The sequence below is a fragment of the Poecilia formosa genome, unplaced genomic scaffold (assembly GCF_000485575.1).
Source record: "Poecilia formosa unplaced genomic scaffold, Poecilia_formosa-5.1.2 Scaffold114, whole genome shotgun sequence".
NCBI lineage: Eukaryota > Metazoa > Chordata > Actinopteri > Cyprinodontiformes > Poeciliidae > Poecilia > Poecilia formosa.
Window position 1 is genome coordinate 17,730 of NW_006800053.1, and position 12,477 is coordinate 30,206.

The following is a 12,477-nucleotide window of genomic DNA, read 5'->3' on the forward strand; positions in this document are numbered from 1 at the left end:
AACAAAGTATTCAATGAGAATATTTCATTCATTCAGATCTAGGATGTGTTATTTGAGTGTTCCCTTTATTTTTTTGAGCAGTGTATATATAAACAAAAAACTAAATTGTTGCTCATTGAAAAATAACATCTTGTTCATTTATTTCACATGTGTGGTGTTTTATGATATTTATTGACTGGCTCAATATGATTGTCATTGCTCTTCAAAAACATATGGATTAAGATTTTAATTTTACAATATATTTATCCCATTTTAAAATATAATAGAAAAAGGTCATGATAAACTGATTCCACTTAAGTAAAAAGGCAAGAGGCATACATACTGTCACCCATATCAATTGCCATCTTTGACATCCCAAAGCTTATATCCCAAGTACCATCTTTGACTGAAAAATAATGAGAATAAGAAACAAGAAGACTGAACATTAAACTAAAGTAAAATATACAGATGTTTTTCAAAGTCATTTCAATTATACTGACCTTAAAGTATATCTCAATCATATGCTAACCCAGAGGTTCCCAAACTGTGGGGGGCGCTGCGCCATTGCAGGGGGGGCACGGGAAGTGGTATGGATGAATGGAGAAAAAAAACAAAACAAGGATGAACGCTGTTCGCACTGTGTCCACTGGAGGGGGAGGGGGGTGTTTGAGTGGATGGAAGAGTATAACAGAGAGTCTCTGAAGACTCTAAGAATCTAGCCCCCCCACCCCTTCGACACACATCGAAGGAAGTCTGTGCCCCGCACCCCACCTCCCACTCACATACATACATCGCTCAACGAGAGAGCCAGAGTCTAACTCTCCCTACTTGTAATCCATAGGGAGGGCACAGAAAATGTTTGGAAACCACTGGGCTAACCCATTTATTTTGAAGAGCCTTAAACATCAGTGTTTCTGCTCACGGCTAGAAATCAAATAAAAATTTTTAGGAATGAGATAAGTTTTATGAACAGCTGCAGTTTTCTCTCAAACTACACATTTCATTTAGACTTTGAATCGCGTCATTTTTACTGAAATTCTTCCATTGTTGAGGAATTTCCCCATCACCCTGGAATTTCTTTTTATAGTAATCTTCCAGTTCCATTTGAAAACGCCAGATAAACCATTTCCAGTAGTCCAGCTTAGAGTTGTCAGCTGTAATGCTCCATGAAGCAAATGGTTCTCCTGCAATTGGATACTGTTTAAAAGGAACTGCCTGCTTTGAGTCACGTTTTGGGTGAAAACTTCCATCACTTGCAACTAATGTGGTGCAGAAATCAATGACCAGATCAACTGTTCCTCTTTTATGCCAACCTTTAATTCCATTAGGTCGATGAAAGGGAACGCTGTGCTTCTCAGGACTGTGGTCCTTCAAAGTGTTGGTGCAAACAGCGTCACAGAATGGACATCTTTCCCAGCAGCAGTTACACAGCTGATCAATCAGGATCTGATCAGGTTTCTGTCTGCAGTCATTCACCTTTTCCAGGGAGAGTTCGCTCATCTCTGTTGTGATGCTTTCCAGGCCTTTCTCTATCTCTTCTTTAAGGAAGTCAAAATTGTTTATGTCACTGAAGTTTTGACAACTAACAGTATCAAGTATCAACTTTGGTTTTAGTTTTCTAGAAAATTCCTCCACCCACATTTCTATGTTTCCTTTTTTCTTTTTGACTTCATCTGTTGCCTCAAACAAAGCCTGACTGATGACTCTGCTGATTTCTTCTACATTTTTCTTCAGGATATTCTGGGCTTTAACTTTCTGTGTCGTGAACATGTATTTCTTTACTTCTTCTTCAATGAAAGCTTCTACTTGATTTCTTGGATTTTGTATGTAGGAGATGAATCTGTTAAAGTCTTCTTTCTCTGCCAGAGATGCCAACACATTTTTCTCTAAATTCAGTCTGTTCCCATTGAATGCTGGGAAACTGCACTTCATCTCTCCAGCAATATCAACTCCAGTCTTGTTACAGACGGCTTCAACAGCAGAGACTTTGAGTTTTTCACACATAATTTCTCCAAACACCACAGCAGATGAACTTCCTTTGCAGAAGCTTCTGAAAATGTTGTAATATTCATTTTTCTTGATGTCCAAATAAGCAAGAGAATCATTTTTCTCTCTGTAGATCTTGTGGGAGTTTATAATCCAACCTTCAGCCCTATCAAACACATGCAGTGAAAGATCAACTGTAAACTCCTTCCTGAATGTAAATTTCTTCCTTGATTCAAAGTCTTTCACTCTTTGTTTGACAGTTTTGGCAAGTTCCTGCAAGTAGGTTGACCTGTAACCTCTTGTTGCAACAGGTTTGCTCTTAATGGCCTCAAGACATTCTTGTTCAACCTTATTTATGAATGATCTTATATGTTCCTGTTCTTTATGTGAAAAATCACCTATTTGTATTGTTGAATGTAAAACTCTCATATTCCTCTTTGCAGTTACGTAATGAGAATAAACTCCAGTATTTGATAGATTTTTGTATCTCTCACTTCTTTTTGACTCATCAATGAGTCCACGTTCAACACCAAGTTCTTGAAGGACAACTAGCTGATCTTTCTCCAAGTTTATGTTCTCGATGGGTTTTGTATCAGAGGTTAATTCCTTAACCCAGTGACTCCAAACATCGTTGAACTGTGCTTCTAGTTTCTCTTCATCATCAATGCATTTTAAGTGGTGAGCGAGCTCTTTGCTCTTCTGGAGTAGATTGTTTTCAAACTCTGTCTTTTTGTTGTCAAGCTTTTTTCTAGCATTGTTCTGCTCAATAACTTCATCCAGTTTTCTTTTCACTCCTCTCACAAGTTCTTCATGAAACTCTTTGATTTTGTTCTCAAATTGGCCCCGCCACTGAACCAACAACTCTTTGTCTTTGTCATCTTCAAAGTAATCTGACATACTTTTTGTTACTTCTTCATATGTTTCACTCATTTCTTTATTAAGGTAACTGAGCTCAACTTTGTCCAGTTGGCCTTTTTCAATTCTAGGATAAAGTTGGTTTTCAATGTTCAGCATCTCACTCCTCAGGGCCCAAGTCCAGTTCCTGTACTGGACCTCCAGTTTTCTGTAAACTGCAATTTCTTGGGTGTTTTTGAAACTAAAAACAAAGTGTTCATTCATCAAGGCGTCCCACAGGTCTTGGATTTTGTTGTTGAAATGTGACAGAGTGATCCCAGTAGACTGTTTGGCTTTAGACAAGATGATGGACTTCAGTTCTTGGACACTTTCACTGTAACCTGGATTTGGAGGAGCCATTGGTGGACTTCCCTCCCACAGCTGAGCAAAATATTTCACATCTTTTTGCACATCAAATGTGATGACATCACTGAAGCACTCAACATCACACACTTCCTCTTGGGCAGCAAGTTGAGCCATCTTGTCCAGTTTCTCCTGCAGGCGTCTCTTTCCGTCCATGTTTTTCTCTGCTGCTGTAATATCTGTGACGTTCTGATGGACAAACACACAACTTGGAGAAAGCTCAACTTTCTTCATCCTCATGAAAGCCTGCACAACAATCTGTAGGACATCTTGCATCTCAGCTGGATTCTCACCAAAGATGTTGATCAATGTCATGTTTCCCAGACCAACAACAAATGTTGCAAGTTCATTGTCATGATGAAGGGTAGCATTACCTGCTAACTCAAGAGCTCGCAGTCCTTCAGTGTCTACAACTAGAATGTAGTCAAACTGGTAGTTGTCCTTGATTTCCTCTGACAGTTTAACCAGTTGCATGTAGGCACCCTTGGTGCATCTCCCAGCACTGACTGCAAACTGCAGGCCAAACATGGCGTTCAGCATCGTTGACTTTCCACTACTTTGTACACCCAGAACTGACAGCACAAAGACTCTCTGGTCACCAAGTTTCTTTATGACGTTCTGTAAGAGACTAGAGATCCATTTTAAAGGCACATGGCCTGCATCCCCATCCATCAGCTCCATTGGGTGTCCTGATATCATCAGATCTGCAGCAAGCTCAGGGTATTTAGTCCAATCAGGCTTTTGGCCCTGTGATAGTTTATTCAGTGTTTTATGAGCTTCATAGATCTGTCCCATCTCTCTGAAGATGTGTTCCAGACCAAATGTTGCTGATTGAAGCTTTTTTGACAACTGTTCAAGCTCAGTTTGTTTTTGTTTTAATTGAGCAGATTTATCATGATTCCTCTTTAGATCTAAGACCTCTGACCAGGTTGCATTATAATTTTGAAGAACTAAAGAGACACTGTTTGTGGAGAGAGCATCAATTAAGACCTGAGTCCATGTCAGGAAATATTTTTTTTCCTCTGACGTCAAACAGGCAAGAATGAACTTAGTGAACGAATCTGCCAGTGACCTGGTGCAAGCAGATTGTTTCTGTCGTAGCTCCATAAGTTGCTCATCCTTTTGAGCTCTTTCCTTCTCTATTTGTCCTTTCAGATGGTAAGTTTCTTTTTTGATTTTACACCAATCATGCCACAGCTGGCCTTGACAAGGGAGAAATTTATCTTTGATTTCAGAAACATCCATTTCTTTAAAACTTTCTACTATTTCCATGAAAGCATTTTTGCCTTTCTTGCAGACTTCCTCATCTTCGTCCACTGTGATTTTAGAAACTTTGGCCATAGATTCAAGTTGGAAAGATTTGTCTGATCCAGACAAAAGTTTTTGAATAATTTCTTTTAATTGATCCGAAATATCTGCATAGTTTTTACCATTCAGACCCATTTGGTATTTTCCATGTTTTATTACTCTGGCACCACAGCTATCATCAGCAATGAGGCAAATAAGGGATTTTCTAGACTTCATAAGCTCAAGTACAACTTTCCAGTTTTCATCCTTATTGTTCAGAGTTGGTACAAGAACAACAATGACTGAAGACATTTCAGTCAGGATTTCACGCTGTTTTCCATTTTCTAGAGAATCCCCATGAAGATTACAGAAGGCAATGCAGTCAGTAAAGAAATCATTGTCTTTTCCAGCAGGGCAGTACCAGGCAATCTCTGCCACCCCATCCATCAAATGACGAGATTTGGTGCTGCCTCGACAGTTTCTGTGGAAGAATGTGTTGTGGCGGTCGTTGATCAAGGCATTCATCAGCTGAGATTTGGACAAAGACATGGAGCCCAGTCGAAAAAATGAAACCATGGGAGTCTGAGCTTTGTAGATTGGCATGCTCTTCATGGTGACAGTTTTTACATTTCCTTTCATTTCAGTTTTCTTCCATGTTTTAATTATTTGTCTAAATGTCCACAGAGGACACTCAATTTTATCTGTATTGATGTCAGGAACAAGCAGTGGTAAGGCATACTGACACTCTGCCAGCTTTGTGATCATTTTCTGTTTAAGGAAGCTGTCTGAGCAGTGAAATACTGCCATTTGAACATCCATTGGGTGAATATGAGATGGATCTGTTTCATCAATGTTTGCACTATTCTTCATTAGTTGGTACATGTCATTTTCTTCAGTGTCACAGTTATCAGAGCCGGGAACAGATTGTAAATTTCTCACATCAGGGCTAGATTGTTGTACCAGGATATATCTAGCTTTATAATCTAACATCATCAACCTCTGTAGAAAAACACGAGCTAGATCTTTCTCTGATGTGGTATCACACTGTTTCACAGGAAGACCTATTTTAAGAAGGTCTGTAAGCAACAACTTCTCACATTTATCCTGAAGATCAAGTCGTCTGAGCAGTGTTTCGATTTCTTTTAAATATCTTGTCCTCTTTTGTTCAAAAGTGTTGTCTGTCTGCTGTTGATAAATAAAATAATGAATTCAATAATCAATCACACAATTAATTAATTAATTAAAGCTACTAACCTTATATTCCTTTTCAATGAGATTCACATCATAGGTGCCTGCAGAACCACAATGACATTTAGATTCATCAAAAAGATTAATATTCCTTTGCAATATTCACATTAATAGTTGCTTGGTTGAAAAGTGAGACACTTAATTGGTAGCATGGTTGCCTTTCAGCGAGAATGTTCTGGGTTTGAAACCCAACCTGTGCTCTTTCTGCATGGAGTTTGCATGTTCTCCCCTTGCATGCATGAGTTCTCTCCATGTAAGCAGCCTCCCAACCACAATTTAAAAATTTGCTTGTTTAGTTAACTGGTCTTTCTGTTACCCTTAGGTATGAATATCTTCTAATCTATTTCAGAGTGAGAGGTAGTAAACATAAGTAAGACATTTGACATGGCAAGTTTAGTCAGTACGATTGTATTTGAGGTTCTGGTACGTGTTTTCATCTTGCAATTCTTGAGATTCTAGGTTGTAGTGACATATGCCTTTTTTCTGTTTCTTTTAGTAGTTCCAACATCTAATTTCGATGTTGAAATTTCACCTATATTTAGACAAAGAAATACTGATTGGTCTAGGGCTTAATCTAAAAAACGTAGGTGAGATATTTGAGAAAGGAAGTCATTAATGTTATAGGAATTAAACTAAAACCATGACTGTTACACATGGTCCTGAAGATCAAAGACCATGGCCATGATCTTCAGCACATCTGTATTAACCAGACAAACTGCTTATCTGGTTAATACCGAGCCCTAACGGGACAATGAAGGAAAAATAACTAAATTAATGTTCTCATGCACACCACATGCTGTCTTTTGAGCACCAGATACTATCATGTGAGAATGAGGTATTTTTTTGTGCACATCAGATAAGTCATAGAATCTCTCAGATTATTTCAGACAAACCATGTTTACACCATATCAGGGTGGAGGGGTTTGAGTGTCAAAATGATCCTAAGAGTTTTGCAGTTAGGGGCTTTGTGCCCCTAGTAGGGACACTCATTGCAGAGAGGCCATAGGAGGGAGATCAGACAAAGTGCACCCCAAAGACCCCTTATGATGAGTGCAATCAATGGAAACAGTGTTTCCTCACCCAGACATGGGAAGTGGTACATCACCAACACTATTTATTGTGAGGGTGTTGTGCAGAATACTTTGAAGATCTCCTCAATCCCACCAGCACATCTTCCACTGAGGACGCAGAGCCTGGGGACATTGGGCTGAGATCTGTAATCTCATTGGCATTATGGCCATAATGACATAATGCATTTTGGCCATATTATGCCTCAAATTATTAACTGCATCTGATGCATCCTCTCCTTCTTTAAGGTGATAGATAACATGGTTGTTTACTGTTATGCAAACTCCTGGTCCTGGTTTTTGATAATATTTAGTTTGCATTTGTATGGGTGTATAAGTGTGAATTCGTGTGTGGCCTTGTATTTTATATGGTGTAAGGTCCCTTTTTCCAACAAATACTACAATGTGAAGACAGATTATTCTTTACAGGGCCCAAAGCCTGGGCCCCATAAGAAGAGGAACTTCTTTTGGATTGTGGGTTAGGTTTAGGACTACAGTATGAAGTGAGTGTAGGTTAGGTTTAGGTCAGGGTTGGGATATAGAAAAAAATGTGAAATTAATGGAAGTCAGTGCAAAGTGTCTGTGAAGACAGAAAAAATACTTTGTGTGTGTGTTTGTGCACCCGCGTGTATGTGCACGCACACAAGCAATGGTGTAGAAGTAAGCACCTTTGCGTCGAGTGGGTGTATGTGGTGGTGTCCCAATACCGGTATCGGGGTGCAACAGTCTGTTCAGTTTTGATAAGCATGTTGTACTGATTTCTTCAGATTGGTACTGTGAAAGCATGGTTCCTCTAGTTGTACCTCATTTCTCTCCCTCAGAAAACACTGACAAGCATAATCTCCAGATTTCAGGTGATATGCTAACTTTGGTAATATTTGATCAATGCTTTCTCTTGTGGCTGTGGATTTCTGACATATAAATTCTGGGTTTAAACTTTTTTTTAGGGAAAAGTATCAAGCGTATGACAATAATTTGCATAGTCTTACCTGTTTGTAATGTATCATCAGGATTGGCTTCTTTTCCTCCAGTCATCCGTCTATCTTCAGAGACCATGTCATTTATTTTTTTCAAAAGAGCTATTATCTCCTTTTCATCCATCATACTTCTTGTACATGTATGGTATCTTTTTTCAGAAAAACTGCTCTTTGCTTTCAGGTTCTGAAGTTCATTTTCACTATTTTCATCTGAGTCATCATGAGTCACAACTGTCATCACATAAGAGCCGTGCTCCTTTCCCAGTGTTTCTTCTAACCACTGCAGTCCAGATGTATACTGGTTTTCATGCTGGTCATTTGTTATCAGCAAGATAAAGGCATGATGTTCTGGAATTACTGGAATCGTGTCAATACTTGGAAATCCGAGCAAATTAATTACAGATATCTGACGACCCAATAAGTCATACAATCTGGATGAAAACTCTTTCTCATGTGTCTCCTGGTCATGGTCCAGTAAGATATTTTTTGGTCCAATCTCAATAGAATTTTTTTCCCCAATTAACACCAGTGTGAGTTCAGGAGTAACTAAAAAACAGAACATAAGTACAGTTTAATGACAAACTTCTTTTCAGAGCCCTTAAAAATTGCAGTTTACAAAAATACACAACTACAGTATTTATGAATTCACAGGAGTCGGTGTCAAAAAATCTTACCTGCACTGCTGGCGGCTGATGTAGACATGTTTTCAATTTTTCCTTTTATGTTTTTGTCTCTCTTCTCTGAGGGTTGAGCTTCATTACTATTCATGACTGTGAAAACACATATAGTGAATCATTATGCTTTTTCCTTTCTCCTCATCTTACTTTCTTTGTCTTGGGCATGTCCTCACAAATACCCTAATTAAACAAATAAAATGAAACTAGGGATTTAATATAGGCCTACAAGGACACCAGACACAGATGCGCACCTAGAAAAGAAAAAAAAAAACACTTAATTATCTCTCACACACATATGATATATATACAGCTCCAGAAAAAAGTAAGAGACCACTGCACTGTACCCCATTGAAAACCACCTCTGGAAAGTAATCATGGATAGTCACAAACCATCAGCTGAACAGCTTAAATTTTTGCTCCAGAAGTGGCATAATGTCACCCAAAAGCAGTGTGAAAGACTGGTGGAGAGCATGCCAAGACGCATGAAAGCTGTGATTAAAAAATCATGGTTCTTCCACCAAGTAATGATTCCTGAACTCTTACTGAGTTAAAGCATTAGTATTATTGTTTCTAGATGAGTATGAACTTGTTTTCTTTGCATTATTTGAGGTCTGAAAGCGCTGCATCTTTTTCCGTTATTTTGACCATTTCTCATTTTCTGCAAATAAATACAAAATATTTGCTTGGAATTTCAGATACATGTTGACAGTAGTTCATAGAATAAAAGAACAATGTTCATTTTACTGAAATATACCTAGATAACAAGTAAAATCAGAGAAACTGATCATTTTGCAGTGGTCTTTTAATTTTTTTCCAGATTTTATATTATATATGTTATATGCTGTCTTTTTATCTACAGTTCTTAATGTATTGTAGTTGGTTATTTCATTGTTTACCTTCAAACTTTCCAAGGCTGGCTCTGAAATGGATACCTCCAACACCTGACTGTCCAAAGCAAGCAGAGCACACAGATAAGAGAGTGGTCATGTAATTAATATCATAACATAAAAATAAAAAGATATCTCGACTATTATTTGATGTCAACATTTTTCCTATGTCTGTTTCACTTACGTTCTTTAACTTAAAACAGGAATCAATTTTCAACTTTGTTTTTATCTCACTTGCTGCATCTTATTGATACTGTTTGGCAAAAAGCCAGAGGTAAGAATAATAGTAAACTGAGTCTAGCTGACAGGACTTCTAAATTGTACTTACTTGTACTAAAAGATCCACAAAAACATTCAGGCTTTATATGAGTCTTTAAGGTGAATATGTGGTGCTCTTCTCTTCCTTCTAAGTATGCCTTCTCAATGCAGGGAAACCAGTTTCTGATGTAACTGCATTGGCATGTTACCTGTCTGAACCATCCTGTCCATCTAGCTAGTTCAACTTATAGACTGTTAGATATAAAAACAAATCGAGAAGGGCAGAAGCCAATCATCAGCCAGTCTCACTTAAAGCTCTTGTCAAATATTAAGGAACAACAGGAGTGGAGGGGGTGAGTAGTCAGGCAGCCTCAGGTGAAACGGAGTGAGTCCAGAGAAAATCTCTAAAATTCTTTACAATTTCTAAACAATTTCACAGTGTCAAACCAAAGAAATGAAAGTTACCCTGAAAAATATTCCATATATAACATTTTTAAGAATAAAAAGCTAGAAGCGCCATTAATTTCAGACGTTCAGAGTGCTTTAGAATTTGTCATAGGGTGCAGGTGTCATTTTATTCTTTCTTTCTGTTGTGGTTAGACAATTCTCATTTTTATCTAATTTCACCTTCAGTCACAGGAATATGCAAGTTTTCATTTACATCACTGTGAAAAAAACAACAGTTTATATTCTTTTATATTTAAAATTGTATGTAATAATTAAATGTGCAACAAATTGTACATCTTAAATATCTTTCAATAGCACTTTAAAATAAACCACGTTCTCCATCTCTGGTTTATTCAGTAAGCATTGAGGAAGTGTGCCACGTCATACGCTTCTTGTATGTGCCAAAGACTGTACAGGCTCATTTTTAACACGCACAGTGTAGTTTTCAAAATGGTATTAAATTCATGTGGTTGTTTGTAGTTTTATAAAATAACTTTTCTTTTATCAGAATAAGGATTGTGAAACAGAAAAGGGATAAAGAACAATAAACTTTATTCACTCCCACACCATATTTCAACTATATTTTTTAACCAAAAAAACCAACTACGCAGTTGTAGAAATATAGTATAAAGACCAAATTTATGTTTCTGTGAAAGATCACCAATGTTTCACTTACCTTATTTCCTTTTTCTGCCTTGGAAAACCTTCTGCATGACCATAGTACGTGTATCTTTTCTGTTCAGTCTAAAATGCCCTAAGCAGATTCTTCTTTATAACATTTCTTGCCACAACAAACTCCTCCTACTGTCTTCCTTAGGGTGAAAAACTATGCATGTAGATTACCTTCATTCAATCTACGTGCATAGTAGATCGAATGAAGAGAAAGAGAAAGAAAGATAGAAACCAACAGATTCAAAATAAATCAAAAGGTACACTGTTTGCAGAAAAAGAAATGTTCTTACATGTTTCTTGCAAACAGGATGAATCATTTGTAATGAAAACATTACAAATGGGCCTTTCAGTGTGAAAGGAGATTGTTTACCTTTGAAATCAAGCATTTTTAGGGAAGTCATTACCATTATGTGTCCAGTAGCCTGGACACATAATTCTTAATAAAACATGGGCAACTAAATTCTGCCTTATCAAGTATGACAGACTTATTACAGATGGGGTCATTTGCATTTGGACAGGTCCGGACAAGTTCCAGGTGTGACAATTAAATTTGAGGTTGTACAAAGTAATTTCCTTTGTTTAATGAACTAGCAGTACTTCTGGTGGGCACCAAAAGTAAGACCCATAATCGTTTCCCCAATGATCCTCCCAGGAATAAGGTGGATAGTGTCTGCCACCATGACAGGTGACGAAAACAATCAAAGAGCATTGGACATGCGCTCTGTGTGGTCTTACTTTCTTGTATTTTATTTATTCACTGATTAAATAAATATATATTTATTATTATTATTATTATTCATGTACTTATAAAATATAATACTTAAATTCAAACCATCATGGCTATAGGTTTTTGTTGCCTCTCTAAGTTAATTATTCCTACCTGATGTCATCACTTGTCTCTTTTATCACTGACCTCATGTCTGTCTCCTTCATCCCTCGTCTTTGGTGTTCTCCACTAAGTCATGCGGTCAAAAAAGCATTATATGTTAGTTATAAAAAAAACACCGATCTTAATACAGTTTTTAAAAATAATGTTTAAAAAATATTGCTTGGGATTAAGTAGCTGTTGGCTCATTACCTAATATTAGACCAACCTGTTGCCTTCCCCTGTCTGTCCTGATTCATCTTCTCTTCTTTCTCTCCACCCTCACAGCTGAATGACATTAATTTTGTTAAGTAGGTTTAAAAAATACAGCAGTCAAACCACATAAAAATGAAACTTTAATTTAAATGATATTCTTCTTGGTTAACAGTTACTGACTGTTATCCAAGAAGTCATACAGTCAGATCAGATATATCTATCCAGATAATCTTTAATTAAAATATCAATAATAATAAATGTACATATGTGTAAATAAAATGCAGCCTAGAGGGAAATAAAAAGGATGTTGAGAAAAGTCGAGCTCATCCCACTTCCCCATGCTGGAGATTTTAGTTTAATAATAAAAATGAATAAAGTTACCTTTAAAATTGAGTACACAGGTGACATCAAGACCCAACAGTAGAGTCAGACTGTAATAAAATTAATCTGATTGTGTGTGTTGTTATTGTGTCCTGCAAACTTTGATTTAATTCTACTTTTTTTCTATTTAATCATAGAAAATAATAGTCAGGCAGAAAGAGAGTCATGGAACAGGAAGAGCAGGTTTCCTGAAGAAAGAGGAAGTTTCCAGCCTGCATGTGGATAAAAATAGTTCAGATTACTCATTTCAGAGCATTAAAGGTTTAAAGAATA

At 37.2% G+C, this 12,477-nt stretch overlaps 1 protein-coding gene across 1 annotated transcript; it reads right to left on the reverse strand.

Annotated features, from left to right (window-relative positions):
* Positions 1–942: 942 nt before the first annotated feature.
* Positions 943–8,503, reverse strand: LOC103143703 (interferon-induced very large GTPase 1-like). Its single transcript, XM_016675438.1, has 4 exons — positions 8,476–8,503; positions 7,814–8,347; positions 5,764–5,801; positions 943–5,694 (listed from the first exon to the last, which is right to left on the reverse strand). Exons 1-4 carry the CDS (start codon positions 8,501–8,503, stop codon positions 943–945), a joined length of 5,352 nt encoding a protein of 1,783 aa, XP_016530924.1.
* Positions 8,504–12,477: the final 3,974 nt, after the last annotated feature.

Bases quoted from the DNA above. Each gene is read 5' to 3' on its own strand.
- LOC103143703 (XM_016675438.1), bottom strand. From the start codon at position 8,503: ATGTCTACATCAGCCGCCAGCAGTGCAG. The intron at 5,802-7,813 runs GTAAGACTATGC...GTGGTTCTGCAG, and splicing joins TGATGATACATTACAAACAG to GCACCTATGATGTGAATCTC. The intron at 5,695-5,763 runs GTTAGTAGCTTT...ATTTATCAACAG, and splicing joins TCATTGAAAAGGAATATAAG to CAGACAGACAACACTTTTGA.